Here is a 15576-nt window from a genome sequence, read left to right as displayed (position 1 = left end):
AAGTGCTAGAACCAAAACTGCTTACAATATATATATTAATGACCTGGAGGAAGGAAGCAAATATTTGTAGCCAAAGTTTTAGACAGTATAAAAAAGGCAAGTTGCAAGGGGGCTACAAACGGTTCACGAGAGGTACTGATAAAGGTTACACAAGTATGCAATAAATTGGCAAAAGATGTATGATGTGCAAAAATGCGAAGTTGTTTATTTTGGAAAGGAGAACAAATTAACAGTATTATTTAGATGGTGAAAACTTGCAGACTTGTAGGTGCTTGTGCATGAAACACAGCAAGATAGCACACAGGTGCAGCAGGTAACCAGAAAGGCTGATGGAATGTTGGCCTTTACTTCAAGGGGGTCGGTGTTTAAGAGTAGGGAAATCTTACTGCAATTGTACAAGGTGCTGGTGAGACTACAACTGAAATACTCAAATACATCTTGAGCAGTTTTGGTCCCCTTATTTAAGGAAAGATATAATTTCTTTGGAGACAGTTCAAAGAAGGTTCACTAGGATGATCCACACTATGGTGGGATTATTTTACGATCAAAAGATAAACAGGTTGGGACAATTCATTGGAATTTAGAATCATGAAAGGTAATCTCACTGAAACATGTCAGATTCTCAAGGGGCTTGATAGAGTAAATGCTGAGAGGACGTTTCCCCTCATGGGAGAGTCTGGGAAAAGAGGGCATAATCCCAGAATAAAGGGGTGACATTTTAAGACTGAGATGAGGAGGAATCTCTTCTTTCAGAGGGTTGACAGTCTTTGGAACTCTTTGCTTTGGGGGCAGAGACCTTGTGGACAGCTGAAAATAATACAAGTCTTCATCAGTAGGGGAATCAAAGGTTCTGGGGAAAGGGCAGGAAAGTGGATAAGAGAAATGTCAGATCAACCATGATCCTACTGATTGGTGGAGCAGGCTCGATCAGCCAAATGGCCTACTCTTATTCATATTTCTTATGGTCTTATTAATATCGATTTTAGTTTGCTTGCTATAGTACAAGTCTTAAAACATGAAATCACACCTTGTGATTCTTTACCTTGGCTAGGGGCAAAATTTTTATTCCTTTATAAAAGTTAGTGGACTCTCCAGGACTGCAACAATACCACAAATCAAATGCAACCAAAAAGCAACCAACCATGAACTTCAAGATGCGAAGGCATGAAATAGGAATTCTGTTAGCAGAAAATCCAAAAGTTTCAAAAGCAATAAACAAAAACGATTAATTTAGATTTACCAATTACAATATCATAACTTTTCCCTCACTGACTAGTAAATCACAAGATACTTTTCTGTCTTATCAGCATGAAATACAGAGGAATACTAGAATATAAACTGGCTAATTAAGACTAGAGACCAGGAATGCAGTGCACCAAGGTGCAAGACATAATGAGTTCCTGAAGTTAAAAATCACACAACACAAACACATATTGCAGCACATTTCAGCTTCTTGCCAAGCTACCTTCATCAAGCTGGTAATGTATCTGGATTTCCATGAGCTGCTAGACGCAGCATCACGTGTTCTTTTTTTCCCAGCTGAACTGGTCTGCTTCTGAAACTGCGTCCCACTGCTCCAGCAAAGTTATACTCCCATGACAAAACCCAGCTTCCTCTGCCATATTGTTGCCAACAACTGCTCACCTCACAGCTACACAATCTTTTCGCCAAGATCACCTTCCACCATGCTTTATACAGCTGCACTGCAGTATCCAATCACTAGCACAGTTCCAGTTTTGCAGTGGCTCAGCATTGCCCCACTGCATATAGCCGGCTAAGGGTAACATTTTAACAATATGGAGTCACTGCCTCTCATTACATTTCATTGACGAACTAATTAACCACAGAAGCATTGCTCACTGACCTCAAAAGAATGAGTGACCTTTCAAAGACTCTGCAACTAGCCCTACCCTTGCTTCCAGGTGGGATCAAATGTAATCAGCGTTAGAGTCATGGAGTCATACAGCACAGAAACAGACCCTTCAGTTCAACTCATCCGTGCCGAGCATGTTTCCTCAGCTAAACTAGTCCCATTTGCCTATGTTTGGCCCATATCCCTCGGGCTTATGGCCGAAACATCGAATCTCCTGTACCTTGGATGCTGCCTGACCTGCTGCGCTTTTCCAGCAACACATTTTCAGCACATATCCCTCAAAACCTTTCCTATCCAAATGTTTTTTTAAGTGTTGTAACGGTACCCACCTCTGCCACTTTCTCTGGCAGTTCATATGCTTACATGTTACCATCTCTACAATATATCTTCTGCAGCACATCATTATTGCAATGATCATCTTTTGCTTAGTTGTGTCACTCAACAAACTCAGGAATTTGGTTCAAACTCAGAATTCGGAGAAACCAAGCAGTTCTGGTAGCATCTCATTTATTCATTTTGGGACGTGGGTGTTGCTGGCTGGGCCAGCATTTATTGCCCATCCTGAGATACCCTTGAGAAGGTGGTAGTGAGCTGCTTTCCTTAACCGCTGCAGTCCAACTGCTGTGGGTTCACCCACAATGTTATTAGGGAGGGAATTCCAGGATTTTGACCCAGTGACAGTGAAGGAATGGTAGTGTGTTTCTAAGTCAGGTTGGGGAGTGGCTTGAAGGTGGTGGTGTTCCCATATTTCTGCTGCCCTTGTCCTTCTAGATTGAAGTGGTCGTGGGTTTGAAAGGAGCTGTCTGAGGATCTTTGATGAATTTCTGCAGGGCATCTCGTTGATGGTACACACTGCTGCTACTGAGTGTCAGTAGTAGAGGGAGTGGATGCTTGTGGATGTCATGTCGATCAAGTGGGCTGCTTTGTCCTGAATGGGGTCAAACTTCTTGAGTGTTGTTGGGGTTGCGCCCATCCAGGTAAGAGGAAGAGAAAAGCAGAATTAACATTTCAAGTCTGGGATGGCTCTCTTCAGAACTGTCTATTGTAACTATTCTAAGTCCATCTCCAGCACTTAATTCATCATCTTGCATGCCTTTGCTTCGCAAGTACACATCTAAAATTTCTTAAATGTTATGAGGGTTTCTAGCCTCTACGATCCTTACAGGCACCGAGTTTCAGATTCCTAACATTGATCTTTCCACCAAGGGAAAAATTCCTTCTTGTTTACCCCATCTATGCTCCTCATAACTTAATGCATCTCAATCATGCCCCCACTCAGTCTCCTCTGTTCAAAACAAAACAACCTCAGTCTGTCCAATCTTTCTTCCTCACCAAAACTTTCCAGCCCAGGCAACATCCTGGGAGATAGGAACATGGCAGCATTTTCCCAACTACCATCAGTCTGAGGAAGCACCTGAAACGTTAACACTGATTTTTCTCCACAGATGCTGCCAGACCTGCTGAGCTTTTCCATCAACTCCTGTTTTGAGATTTCAGAATTATCCAGAATAGCGGGAAGGATGGACAATTAACAGCCCAGTGACCAACCAACCAAATACGTGAATAAATGTGAAATACTGCTGATGCTGGAAGTCTGAAACCAACACAGAGACACCATCCATTTTCCTTTTGAAATCCACAACTGACTCGGAGTTGTATCATCCACCACACTCCCAGGCAGTTCACTGCAAATCCGATCGGCATAATGCAAGAAAAGTATTCATTCTTTCTCATTTCATCATTTTGTTTTTGCCATTCACATTATATCAGTTTCTCCAATTCTTGGTTCTTCCAACTGGGAAGACATTTTTCCCTCTATCTAGACCAGTGCTTCCCAATCTATTCTCCAAGTTAAGCCCATTTTAATAAGTGGAAAGACTAATGAAATCCCAGAGACCACACAAAAAAAAATTGCAATATAATAGCATCGTAATAATTCAGTATATAATTGCTGAAGACAGGATGATAGATTCTGGAGTTCAACTATGCACTGAATATACAAATGAGGTGTCATCCAATATTACAGGGAGGAGTATTACAGAGAACACAAACATAAAGCCTCAGGATTTGCTCCATTGGAGAGTCATTTAGATCTTAAACAAAAGATACCAGCCAAAGAATATTAGCTCCCCCCCACCCCCGCATAAAGGCACCTTTGAAGACTCTGAGAAACAGATGAGGAAGACATCAGCTTCAAACCCTGACTGAGAGTTAGTTGGTGATCAGAGCAGTGACTGAAGCATTTAAGTTCATCTCGGTATTCCAAGGATAGAACAGGGGCAAAAAGTAAGCCATATTTTTCTGAACATTATAATGATATCATGACCCACAAGTCATGGCTTGCCAATGTTACTTGCCATAGGCAAACAGCCTAGCTACAGCCATCATTATGGCACACTTGAGTATATTTACTTATCTAATACATTGAAAGACAGAAATAACAAAAAATTAATAAGCTGCAGAGAAGTAAAAAAATTGTTGGAGCAAGTATAACAAATCTTACCATGCAGCTTGGTTAATTCCACATTTGTTATGAGTACTGAGTATTAGGACACCTTGCTTCAACTTGTTTGCATTAACATCATATTTTCAAATGATGATTCTGTCTTTCACTGGTATTCCCTGTTAAAAGGACACTAACCTTTTGCGTTTTACAGCTCCAGCTAATAGCTTTGCTTGAGAGAACTTGCTCTTGTTTTCTGCTGGTTTAGCAGCTGCTTTCTTCTCAGTATCTTTTTTGGAGTCAGTATTTGCTGCAAGTTTTGTGCGGGCACTGTTAGTTCTCTGTTAAGGACCAAATAAATTATTCAGTGCCAATTCTAGACGTTTCTGGGAACTTTAACAGCTTGTGCTCCAAAAGTTCAGAAGAAATTGGAACAACTGGCTTTTCAGCCTTGATGTAACTGAACATGGAAAAATAAAAGTGAGTACACTATAGAGAAATGCTAAACCTAAAACGACTGCAAACAAAGGCAAAATAGGAATTGAAACACAGGTTCCAGCTGTAAAAATACAAATTGAGGAATGGTCATTACAAAAAGTTCGTGAATACAAAATACAACAACATACTCTGGATGATGAACATCTGACATGAAAACAGAAAATACTAGAAACAAACAACAGGTCAGATAGTATCGGTGAAGTCAAAGGCACGTTCATATGCAGAATTAATGCATATTTTTGAGGTGTGTGTCGTGTATGTGTGGTCGGTCATATTTGATCAGGTCCAAGTGAGCAGGATGGAGATGGAGCTGCTTTCCTCCAATCAAGTCTGGGCCTAAAAGGCTTTACTCCACTGCCATTGGTATTCAATTAGTCGTAGGCGCAAAGTCCCATTTCAATAGCTATGGCGAAAAGGAGGGTGAGATGGGGGCTTCCAATGTGCTTGGGCATCTATGCCTGATTGAGGGACTGAGCATTAGGGAGCAGAGATCCTGCAAGAAGCCACCCTCTTCCCCTTACCAGTGAACCCTACTCCCTATCCTCATGGGTGTTTCATGCAAGGTACAAAACTGCCCAGATAAGTGTCTGACTGGAATGCAATAAAGCTAGTGTGCTTCCAATTAAACCTGTTGGACTATAACCTGGTGTTGTGTGATTTTTAACTTTGTACACCCCAGTCCAACACCGGCATCTCCAAAGCAATATATTTAGGCTACCAGAGAAAAGTGATGTGGATTTCCCAATGACTCTCCAACTGGTAGACATGACACACATTAAATCTCAGCAAATGATTACCTTTGCTTAAAACTGGCCAGAACCCCAAATGAAAACTCAGTGCCTGTTCACACAAATAATGGGCTGTTGGGTTTTTCTAGCACTTGCTATTTGAAACACAGAATTGGTTTAAATATTGTCGCCATCTCAGAAATATCCAGATCAAGCAGCTCATGATGTCTCTCAGTGTGCAATGATGATTTGTCACCAGTGCTGCTATTTAACATTCTAGCCAATGGCCTGCTTAACCTCAACAGCTAAACATGCATCAAGAAAGATGGATCAATCAATATCAACTATCCCAAACAATATTTTCTAAAGATGTCAATGACTAATGACAGATTGGTTGTTAATAAGAGTACACAAATGTTTGGTGCATTCCATAGTTCTTTCCAGTCGCTAAAGTCAAAAGGGTGTGGTGTGGCTGACCGTAAAAGCCATTTCCTTACTTGAAAGCTTTTACATGAAACAGGTGATCAATGATACGGTGATAGAGTACAGTTTTCTTGTGGCATTGAACATTGCCAGGTAAATAGGCAGAGGCTACACAGAGAAGGACAAGCTGCCAGAAGAGTGAGGAAGAAGAGGAGCACAGACTGCAGAAGTGTTCTGACTTCCTGGGAGCCTCTTTGCACATTTGTATCTACTCAAACAGTGTCAGCGATCTGAGCTACCAATGCAGCACCCAACATTAGGTGGATGTTGCTTGTGCTGCAGTGCAAGATGAGGCATGGTTTATCAGGTGCTGCTTCATTCATCAGGCAGAACTATGCTTGTAGAGTTGGCCACCACTCGCATGCCTCAATGAGTAGGCTCCACATGTCAAGTTGGTGCTGGACTCCTGCGTGCTTTGACATTGGCTGAATTCCTCATCTGAGTTCTCTACAGGCATGACCCTTTACCAAACACCAACTCCTACCCTTGCATTAGCTGTAGCCCATTTATGCATAATGTCTCATCACATGCAAATCTCACTTTGTATGCAATATCTACAACATTAGTATCTGAGCTGGTAGCTGAGCATGTGAGATCAAGTTATGATGCATCTTCCGTAATGCAATCTTAAAGCTGTAAAATGCAACAAACTGCCTACACACAACAAAGAGAAATTACAGGGAACATTGGGTTTCAATCCTGCCACTGGCCAAGCTGTAGCAAGGTCACTTCGGAAAACAGTCAGTACTGTATCCTCCCTCGGGGTCAAGATAAGCAGGACTGCTTTGTACCCATCCAGTGAGTGCATGCTGTCTCTGGTTGTGCACTTTCGCTCTTGCAAAAAAAAAGAGGAATGTGAACCTTGTGGTTGTCATGGCCATCATGGTCGAATAGCTGTCCAGATCTGCAAGTTGTACGGTATGGGTATATGGCATACAACAGTGTGTATGAGGGTGAGGTGTAGCATATGAACATCAGCTACAAATCCTGGCTGCTGGAGGCTGATGGGGATGTGATGAATTGAATGGTGTCTGAAGCTAGTGTTGCAATTGGATACATATGGCATTTGAGAATGCATTTCCTGATCTTGTCAATTCTTTTGAGGTAATTGAATGCCTTCACTGCAACATGGTCTTCGATGCTGAACTCCTGGTACTGACCTTCACAACTAATTGCTTTTTAAACCATGCATCTAGACCACTGAAGAGACAGGGTATTGTTCTTCCTTTCTGCCCGTGTAGTGCCATTCTGCAGGCCAGCTTCACTTCTGTTCCACCTCACGCACTGAAAAGGAGGCCAAGCTATGCTCAGCATCATCAAAAAAGTTAAAGATTGTATACAAGTTGCAAAGTCCAAAATTTACCTGTTAGATAAACTTAAGTTCATGGAAAACAGAGACTGTGTTTCTCTATTTACTATTTATGACGAGCTGATTGATTCTAACCACAGAAAAGCATATATATATATATATATATATACAGGTTATATATATAAATAACACAACTCTACTAGTTAAAACTTGAATCCCCTTCGAAAATCATACTGCACAGGCATCCAGATGAAAAACATTGCTATCATGAGTAGAGAGCAAAAAACATACAGAGGAAACTATTCAATAGCACCAGTCTCAGAACTTGATGGTGTGCCCCTCTTATTTTCATACATTCCTCAGTTCTTTGATCTTTTCCTTCAGGTTCTTTCGCTTCTTCACAGAAGGCACAGAGTGACTCATTCACAAATTATAAAGTCTCTGAGTTATTGGTTAAACACAACTGCTGACAGCAACTGTTGGGAGAAAATAAACTGCCTTTCTTCATGCTATAGGTATCTTGCTAGAGAGCAAGGCACACCATCTCAGAAGTTCAAAGGCTTCTGACAATATCATTTATACCCAGAAGCTGTACAGGTACCCAGATGTCAATCAGATTGATAACCATTGGCATCCACAACTGGTGACAACTCCAAAGACCAAGTACCAACTTGTTGACAGCCAAATCTCACTTTGTACACCGACCCCTGGAGCAGTCTTGAACAAAAACCACTCCCACTCTGCATCCCCAACCCCACTGCTTCAACAAAGTTGCAGTATACTCAGCACACAAAGTGAGGTTCCATAACCACCCTTTTTTAAAACTACAGCAATTCTTTCCTCAATTCTTTGTGGTCCTTTTACCAATTCAGTCCATAAGCAAAAAAAAGTAAAATGAAACAATCTGGTCTTTACACTTTCTGCAAGATTCCCAGCATCTGCTCTAGCCACTAAATACCTGAGCACTTTAAGAGATGCAGTGAAGTTTTCTGAAGTACCAGGTTGGTTTGATTTTATATTTTTTGCTGACGCACTGCAGGCAATGGGTAACACAATTCAGCAACCAAGTTATGGCAAGTGTCATGGACTGTGCCATCAAACAGCACTTGCTCAGCAATAATGTGCTCAGTCTGGGTTCCCTGCTTGCCAGATCCTCTCAGTTCCTGACCTCATTACAGCCTTAGTTCAAACATGAACAAAGAGCACTGAAATCTATAAGGGAGGTGAGAATGACTGCCATTGACATCAGGGTAGCATTCAAACAAGTAAAGCGTCAGATAGACCTAACAAAGCTGAAGTCAATATGGTTCAAGGACAGCCTTCATTTCACAACATTCACTTCTTTTATTAAAATGAAAGCTATCAGATAATAAAATATTTACTTCAACTTTTCTCAATAGTTGAATGGAGTTGCATAAAATGTGCAGCAAATGGGCAGGACATCCAAACCAACTATTTCACACTGGCAGTTTTGCCCCAGATAGATGTCTTCTCACTCCTCATCAAATCCCATCAACATATACTTCTCTATTTCTTTCTCCCTCATGGGTTTAACTAGCTTCAATTTTAAATATCCCGATGCTATTTGAGACAACTATTTCTTGTGTTAGCAAGTTCTACTTTCTTCCTACTCGCTACATAAATAAGTTTCTTCAGTGTTTCCTGCTGGACTATTTTCTATTATGTCACAAGTTTTGCTCTCACCTACAATTAGAAAATTCTTCTTGCCCTACATTCTGATTCCAATCTGCATTTTACTGGTTATTTCCAGATCTGTTCTGCTGCAAATCTCCAGATTCTTTTCTTTTTACACCTTGTGACTCTGTACCCAAGATTAAGAACAAAGCTGGAGGATTTATTGTGGCGTCACCTGAGGCAGTTCACCAATACAGCATGTAACTGGACAGCAGCTCCCACCACTGCCAAATGACAAAGTTTTCTCAGTATCTTGGAAGCAGTTCAGAACTACAAAATCTAAATTGCATTTTGTTTTACCCACGAGGTTTCCATGCCTGTTTAATATCCAATGTCTAAACACTAAACAGCAGTAGATGTGATCTATATGGACTTCAGTAAGGCATTCGACAAGGTTCCCCATGGGAGACTGATTAGCAAGGTTACACAGGGAGAACTAGCCATTTGGATACAGAACTGGCTCAAAAGTAGAAGACAGAGGGTGGTGGTGGAGGAATGTTTTTCAGACTGGAGGCCTGTGACCAGTGGAGTGCCACAAGGATCGGTGCTGGGCCCTCTACTTTTTGTCATTTATATAAATGATTTGGATGCAAGCATAAGAGGTACAGTTAGTAAGTTTGTAGATGACACCAAAATTGGAGGTGTAGTGGACAATGAAGAGGGTTACTTCAGATTACAACAGGATCTTGATCAGATGAGCCAATGGGCTGAGAAGTAGCAGATGGAGTTTAATTCAGATAAATGCGAGATGATGCATTTTGGGAAAGCAAATCTTAGCAGGACTTATACACTTAATGGTAAGGTCCTAGGAAGTGTTGCTGAACAAAGCGACCTTGGAGTGCAGGTTCATAGCTCCTTGAAAGTGGAATCGCAGATAGATAGGATAGTGAAGGCGGCGTTTGGTATGCTTTCCTTTATTGGTCAGAGTATTGAATACAGGAATTGGGAGGTCATGTTGTGGCTATACAGGACATTGGTTAGGCCACTGTTGGAATATTTTGTGCAATTCTGGTCTCCTTCCTATCGGAAAGATGTTGTGAAACTTGAAAGTGTTCAGAAAAGATTTACAAGGATGCTACCAGGGTTGGAGGATTTGAGCTATAGGGAGAGGCTGAACAGGCTGGGGCTGCTTTCCCTGGAGCGTCGGAGGCTGAGAAGTGACCTTATAGAGATTTGCAAAATTATGAGGGGCATGGATAGGATAAATAGACAAAGTCTTTCCCCTGGAGTCAGGGAGTCCAGAACTAGAGGGCATAGGTTTAGGGTGAGAGGGGAAAGATATAAAAGAGACCTAAGGGGCAACCTTTTCACGCAGAGGGTGGTATGTTTATGGAATGAGCTGCCAGAGGATGTGGTGGAGGCTGGTACAATTGCAACAGTTAAGAGGCATTTGGATGGGTATATGAATAGGAAGGGTTTGGAGGGACATGGGCCGGGTGCTGGCAGGTGGGATTCGATTGGATTGGGATGTCTGGTCGGCATGGACGGGTAGGACCAAAAGGTCTGTTTCCGTGCTGTACGTCTCTATGACTCTATGACTAATGTGCCTCAAGTGAACACAGCATAACTAGGCAAACAAATGGCTGCTTATTAACAACAATGCATGAATCAAGAAACTCAAAGAGCCCACAAAAGACATGTTGCTTTTGTTTGAAGGATAAGTTGGTTACTAGCCTTTTGCATCAAGTTATTTTATAAATAAATAGCTTAACTTGGGCTGAATGACACAGTTTAAAATGAAATGCAAAATCTATGGTTCAGCACATGCTACAGAGTTTACTACGAGAACCAAGTAAACGTTCATGTACATCATCAGCCCCAAAGATTAAACTTGATTTCCCTTGGTCCTCTTACTCTGAGTCTATACAGTTAAATAATATATTCTGTTCATCATCCTTAAGTTATTAAATTCTTCACAAATCAACACCATTAATATATCATTAAATTAACCAATACAATAAATTGTATTGCCGAGATTGTCTGCACCACTGAAGATTTTGAAAAGGTTCTATATTAGCTATCTAAATATAGCAGCTCCTCAACAGGCTTAACACTCAACCACAGGCAGCTCAAGTAAACAACATATCAAATTCAGAATATTAGGGTTGTTCGTTTTAATTTAAAGAATGTATGCTTTGCTGAGAATATAATTTCTGCTTATTTCCTCAGGGAAGTTTATTAAAAACTGTTCAAACCTTGTTTCTTCACTGCTCATAAGCCTTTTGAAGTCAAGGTCAGTAAACTGGCCACCTTCCATCCAAATGAATCTATCCATCTTTTTGATATGTTGTATTATGCTTTGAAAGTGTAAGAGATCCTCCAAGCAGTCAGATCACAGAACAAGAGAATGGTGGCACTTCAACCACCTGATGCAAAAAGGAGTTTGTTTCTTTCCTGATAAAATGACCAGTGAGCACTTCCCCAGTCTCTCTGCTTCAAGGAGGACACACTGGCTGGTTCACTATGGATCTTCAGGTATCTGGTTTGCTGCATAGACAGTAGGTTTTGTTATGGACATGATGAAACAGAGGGGAAAATCACAGAAACGAATGAGGACACAGCAGGAAAGTGGGAGGAAAAGATGAAAATCAAAGAGAAAGGAACAGTGCAGATGTAAGAAGAGGAAAAGTGTAGATCGATGAAATGAAACAAGCAAAACAGAACTTGGGGAACAGAATTGGTGGGATAGCATAAGAGAACCAGAACATGCATAGAAAAAGTAGAGAAAGCATACAACAGGTCCAACACAAAGAAAGAAAATATTCCAGGGAAAGAGGGAGTCTATTCCAAAACACTCGAGACAGAGGGAAGAGAGTGAGAAAAATTGACACAGGATATATTCAGCAGCAAAGATTTGAACACTCTCTGTGACTTAATGGCTTCCTAGATAAATAAGAGGGAAAAAAGTGAAAGTCCAATTGAAATAAAAAAATACAAATGTATATTGAGAGAAAACATGAAACAAAGGGCTTACTGCAAGTGCAAAGCAGAGAGAAAAGACAATAAAAGAATGTCAAAGAGAGAGACTATATACAAGTAGAAGAAAATTGTTGTAAGCAATGAGATGATGAAATTCAGAAAGTGTGATTTGAATAAACTACATCAGAGAAGCACAACTAGTAAATGTTAGAGTACTATAATTCCCTCATTACATGGTACTTGTACTTGTTGAATTTACTGTTTAACTTATTAAAATAACAACTCAATTTTACTGATTAAGCTAGAAGCATAACTATCATTGGCAAAGCAAACTTTGAAAGAAAAATGAAAGGGAGATACTGTCTTTGGAGTTAAACATCCAGAAGGAAAATATATGTTAAAGTCATCTAACATTGAATTGGATCTATGACAGAGTTTTAAGCTTTATGATGAAATCAGACACTAAGTTCCTACATCATTGCAATCAAGATTCAACTGGGGTCCAACAAAAGGATATTCTATATTCTTTCAACTCTTTATCATCTTCATCCCTGCGCTGCTTCTCTAAGAGCACCTGTTGCCTGGCAACTTCATCAAGGTAGTTTGTTTCCTCCTCATCTAGGCCTCTTACCATATTTTCTGTTAAAAAAAATTAAAACATGTTAATTTAGTATAAAATCAACTTGTAGTTTCTTCAGATGGCATATTCACAAATTATTCCACAGACACAATAAGCAGATGCTTTTAGAACATAAGCTTAATTTGATCAGCTGTTTTACTTTGTCCCATACAAGGAAGTAAATACAGGAAAATATCAATAACTTTCATATTATGCACTGAATATGTATGCATACACACACATTACATATAAATAAAATTACATAAAAGTTACTGAATGTTTCAGCAACCTCTCTCAGGAGAAACACAATCATCAAAATGAATCTGCTTCCTCCATCTCAATGCTGATATTCACTAGTCACAGTGCAGTCATGGAAGTATATTCAGATATGACTTTGAAAGATCCTTCATTGTATTCTACTTCTCACAACAGCCATTTTGACAAATCCTAGAAGCAAAAGTACTTCTTATTCAACAGGAGAGGTAATATTTCCATGGATTTAAAAGGCATCTGGATGGGTGAATGAATAGGAAGGGTTTGGAGAGATATGGGCGAGGTGCTGGCAGGAGGGACTAGACTGGGTTAAGATATCTGGTTGGCATGGATGAGTTAGATAGAAGGATCTGTTTCCATGCTGTACATCTTTATGACTCTAAGTCAGTTCAATTTGGAGTCATATAGTAATAATCAAATGTGCTCCAAGATTCAGCAAATGAAATTGCATTTGACGCTGAAACAAAGCAGCTGAGGTCAGGCTTCATCATGATGAGGGATACCAGCAAATTACATGGACTAACTGGGAAGAAAGTACTGAAGTAATGTGATGCAGATTGTAAATGCATTTCAATACTCATCCTCAGTACAGTAATTTTTCAACTTTTGAAGTATAATTACTTAACTTGGATATTCAGCATGCAGGGAAGGCTTCTGTAACATCTCAACCACTTTTTTTTCACCCACAATGTACTCAGAGTGTTCTACTGTTCTATAATTTCAATATTTTTGAATCCATGTTTGATGTTGACTCTTGTAATTCACACAGTCTTGGTGCCGAGCATTTAATGAGATGTGCCATACATGGTAGCTGAACAAAGTAATAGAATCAGAAACCAAGTAATTTAATTTATGAAGCTTCTTTAATGCAATAAAACATCCCAAGATGCTTCAAACCAGGAACAGAGGAAACAGAAGGGTCTGCCATTTGAGATCATGGCTGAATGCTATTTTCCTTCACCATGTCTCCACATGAAAAATTATATTGATTTTTGTCTTGATCATACTCAATGACTGAGCTTTGGGGTAAAAAATTTCAAAGATTCCTCAATCAACAAGTGAATAAATTCACTTGTCCTGAATGGCCTATTCCTTATTCTGAGACTGTGTACCCTGGATTTTAAACTTTTTTTTAAATATCACACACTTTAAACTTTTAAAAAGAGTTTGCAGTCACTAGTAGAGTTTACAAAAAATCCTCTGCTGTACTGCTTTAATTGACAGACATATTTTATTAAGGAAAAAACACCTGGCTATGCAGTTTCGCAAGCACCCATTGGTGACATTTCCCCATGAATGTGTGGCTGAGTTTCAAACCAATGATCTTTCTCAGAGAGTTCTGACTGCACAACTTGACTGACAGTTTGAAGAGGCTACTAAAGAATTTGCTATCTTCGATGCGAAATGTGAACAGATGGTTGTTTCATAGTGTTTGAGAATACCTAGAATGAATCTTAATGGGTTTGAATGGGTTTTATGAATGGGAACTTTTTCTCAAAAATACTGACAAAACTTGACAACGTACAAACTACAAAATTGTTGAAGAATCTCAATAACAGTACCATTTCAGGTTAACGGTTCAATCATTATGGTCTTGAGATGAAAAATTTCTTCACTCACTGGCTTGTGCATCTTTGGAACTTTCTACGCCAGAGGGTTGCAAATATTTCATGATTAAATATTCAGTGCTGAGATTGATAGATTTTTGGTTGCTCAAGAAATGAAGGAATATGGGGAACAAGTAGGTAACATGAAGTTGAGGCAGAAGATTAGCTATATCAGATTGAATGGCAGAGCAGGCTGAAGAAGTCATATGATTTACACCAGCTCCAATTTCTTATGTTCTGATGCACCAGTTCTTTTGAGGGTTGGGTTACAGAAATCGGTATACTTAACATTTTTAAGCACAGGTCTCAATGAATCACTATGAAGGCATCATCTTACTGAATTTAAACTGCTCCTCGAATTCAGCTTGTTTCTTATCTTTCTGCTCTTGAAGCCTTTCATACAATGATCGAGGATCATAGACCTGCTCCGGACATTCTGCAAAAGTATAAATGGAACATGTATGACCACAGATAGTGCCGTGAGTTTGTTAATGTTTTCCAATATATTTAGTTATATTGTAATTGTTTGTGTACTAAAATTAAAATAATTCAGCTTTCATGCATTGTACAAGGAGGAAAAAATGTCATAATGGTAGTGTCAATGGACCAGTAATCCGCAAACCCCGGTTAATGTTCTGAGAATTTGGGTTCAAATCCCACCATGGCAGACGGTGAAATGTGAATTCAATTTTAAAAACCTGGAATTTTAAAAATGACCCCTTTAAGTATTGCTAAAAAAAATCTGGTTCATTAAGGTCCTTTAAGGAAGGAAATATGCTGTCCTTACCTGATCTGGTCTACACGCAACTCCATTCTCATAGCAATGTGGTTGACGCCCAACTGCCCTCTGGGAAATTTGAGATGGGCAATAAATGGTGGCCTAGCCAACGATGCCAACATCCCATGAATTGTTTTTTTAAAAATTTTGTAAATTCTAGTCCACATTATAGAAAACAAACGTATCATACAATATTGTCGATTCTGAGAATTTGCGGATCTTGGGCTAGATTTAGCATTCACTGGCATTTCCATGACAAGATTTCTTTTGTTCCTGAAAAATCCATTTGTTTCTGGCACCAAGTCAAAGAGGCCTTGACTAATCTAGCAGCTGTGATGTCATTAGCCAATT

At 39.8% G+C, this 15576-nt stretch overlaps 1 protein-coding gene across 1 annotated transcript in view; it reads right to left on the bottom strand.

The window, feature by feature from the left end:
• Nucleotides 1-15576, bottom strand: part of psme3ip1 (proteasome activator subunit 3 interacting protein 1) — a 97573-nt gene that overhangs the window by 26287 nt on the left and 55710 nt on the right. Inside the window, exons 3-5 of the mRNA XM_060837771.1 lie at nucleotides 14785-14883; nucleotides 12466-12587; nucleotides 4515-4648 (exon numbers count right to left, since the gene is read on the bottom strand). Of these exons, the coding sequence (XP_060693754.1) occupies nucleotides 4515-4648; nucleotides 12466-12587; nucleotides 14785-14883 (355 nt within the window). The remainder of the gene's footprint in view (nucleotides 1-4514; nucleotides 4649-12465; nucleotides 12588-14784; nucleotides 14884-15576) is intronic.

The sequence above is a fragment of the Hemiscyllium ocellatum genome, chromosome 17 (genome assembly GCF_020745735.1).
Source record: "Hemiscyllium ocellatum isolate sHemOce1 chromosome 17, sHemOce1.pat.X.cur, whole genome shotgun sequence".
Lineage (NCBI taxonomy): Eukaryota > Metazoa > Chordata > Chondrichthyes > Orectolobiformes > Hemiscylliidae > Hemiscyllium > Hemiscyllium ocellatum.
Note: the sequence above shows the minus strand (reverse complement) of the source record. Positions and strands in the feature narration are given on the sequence as shown.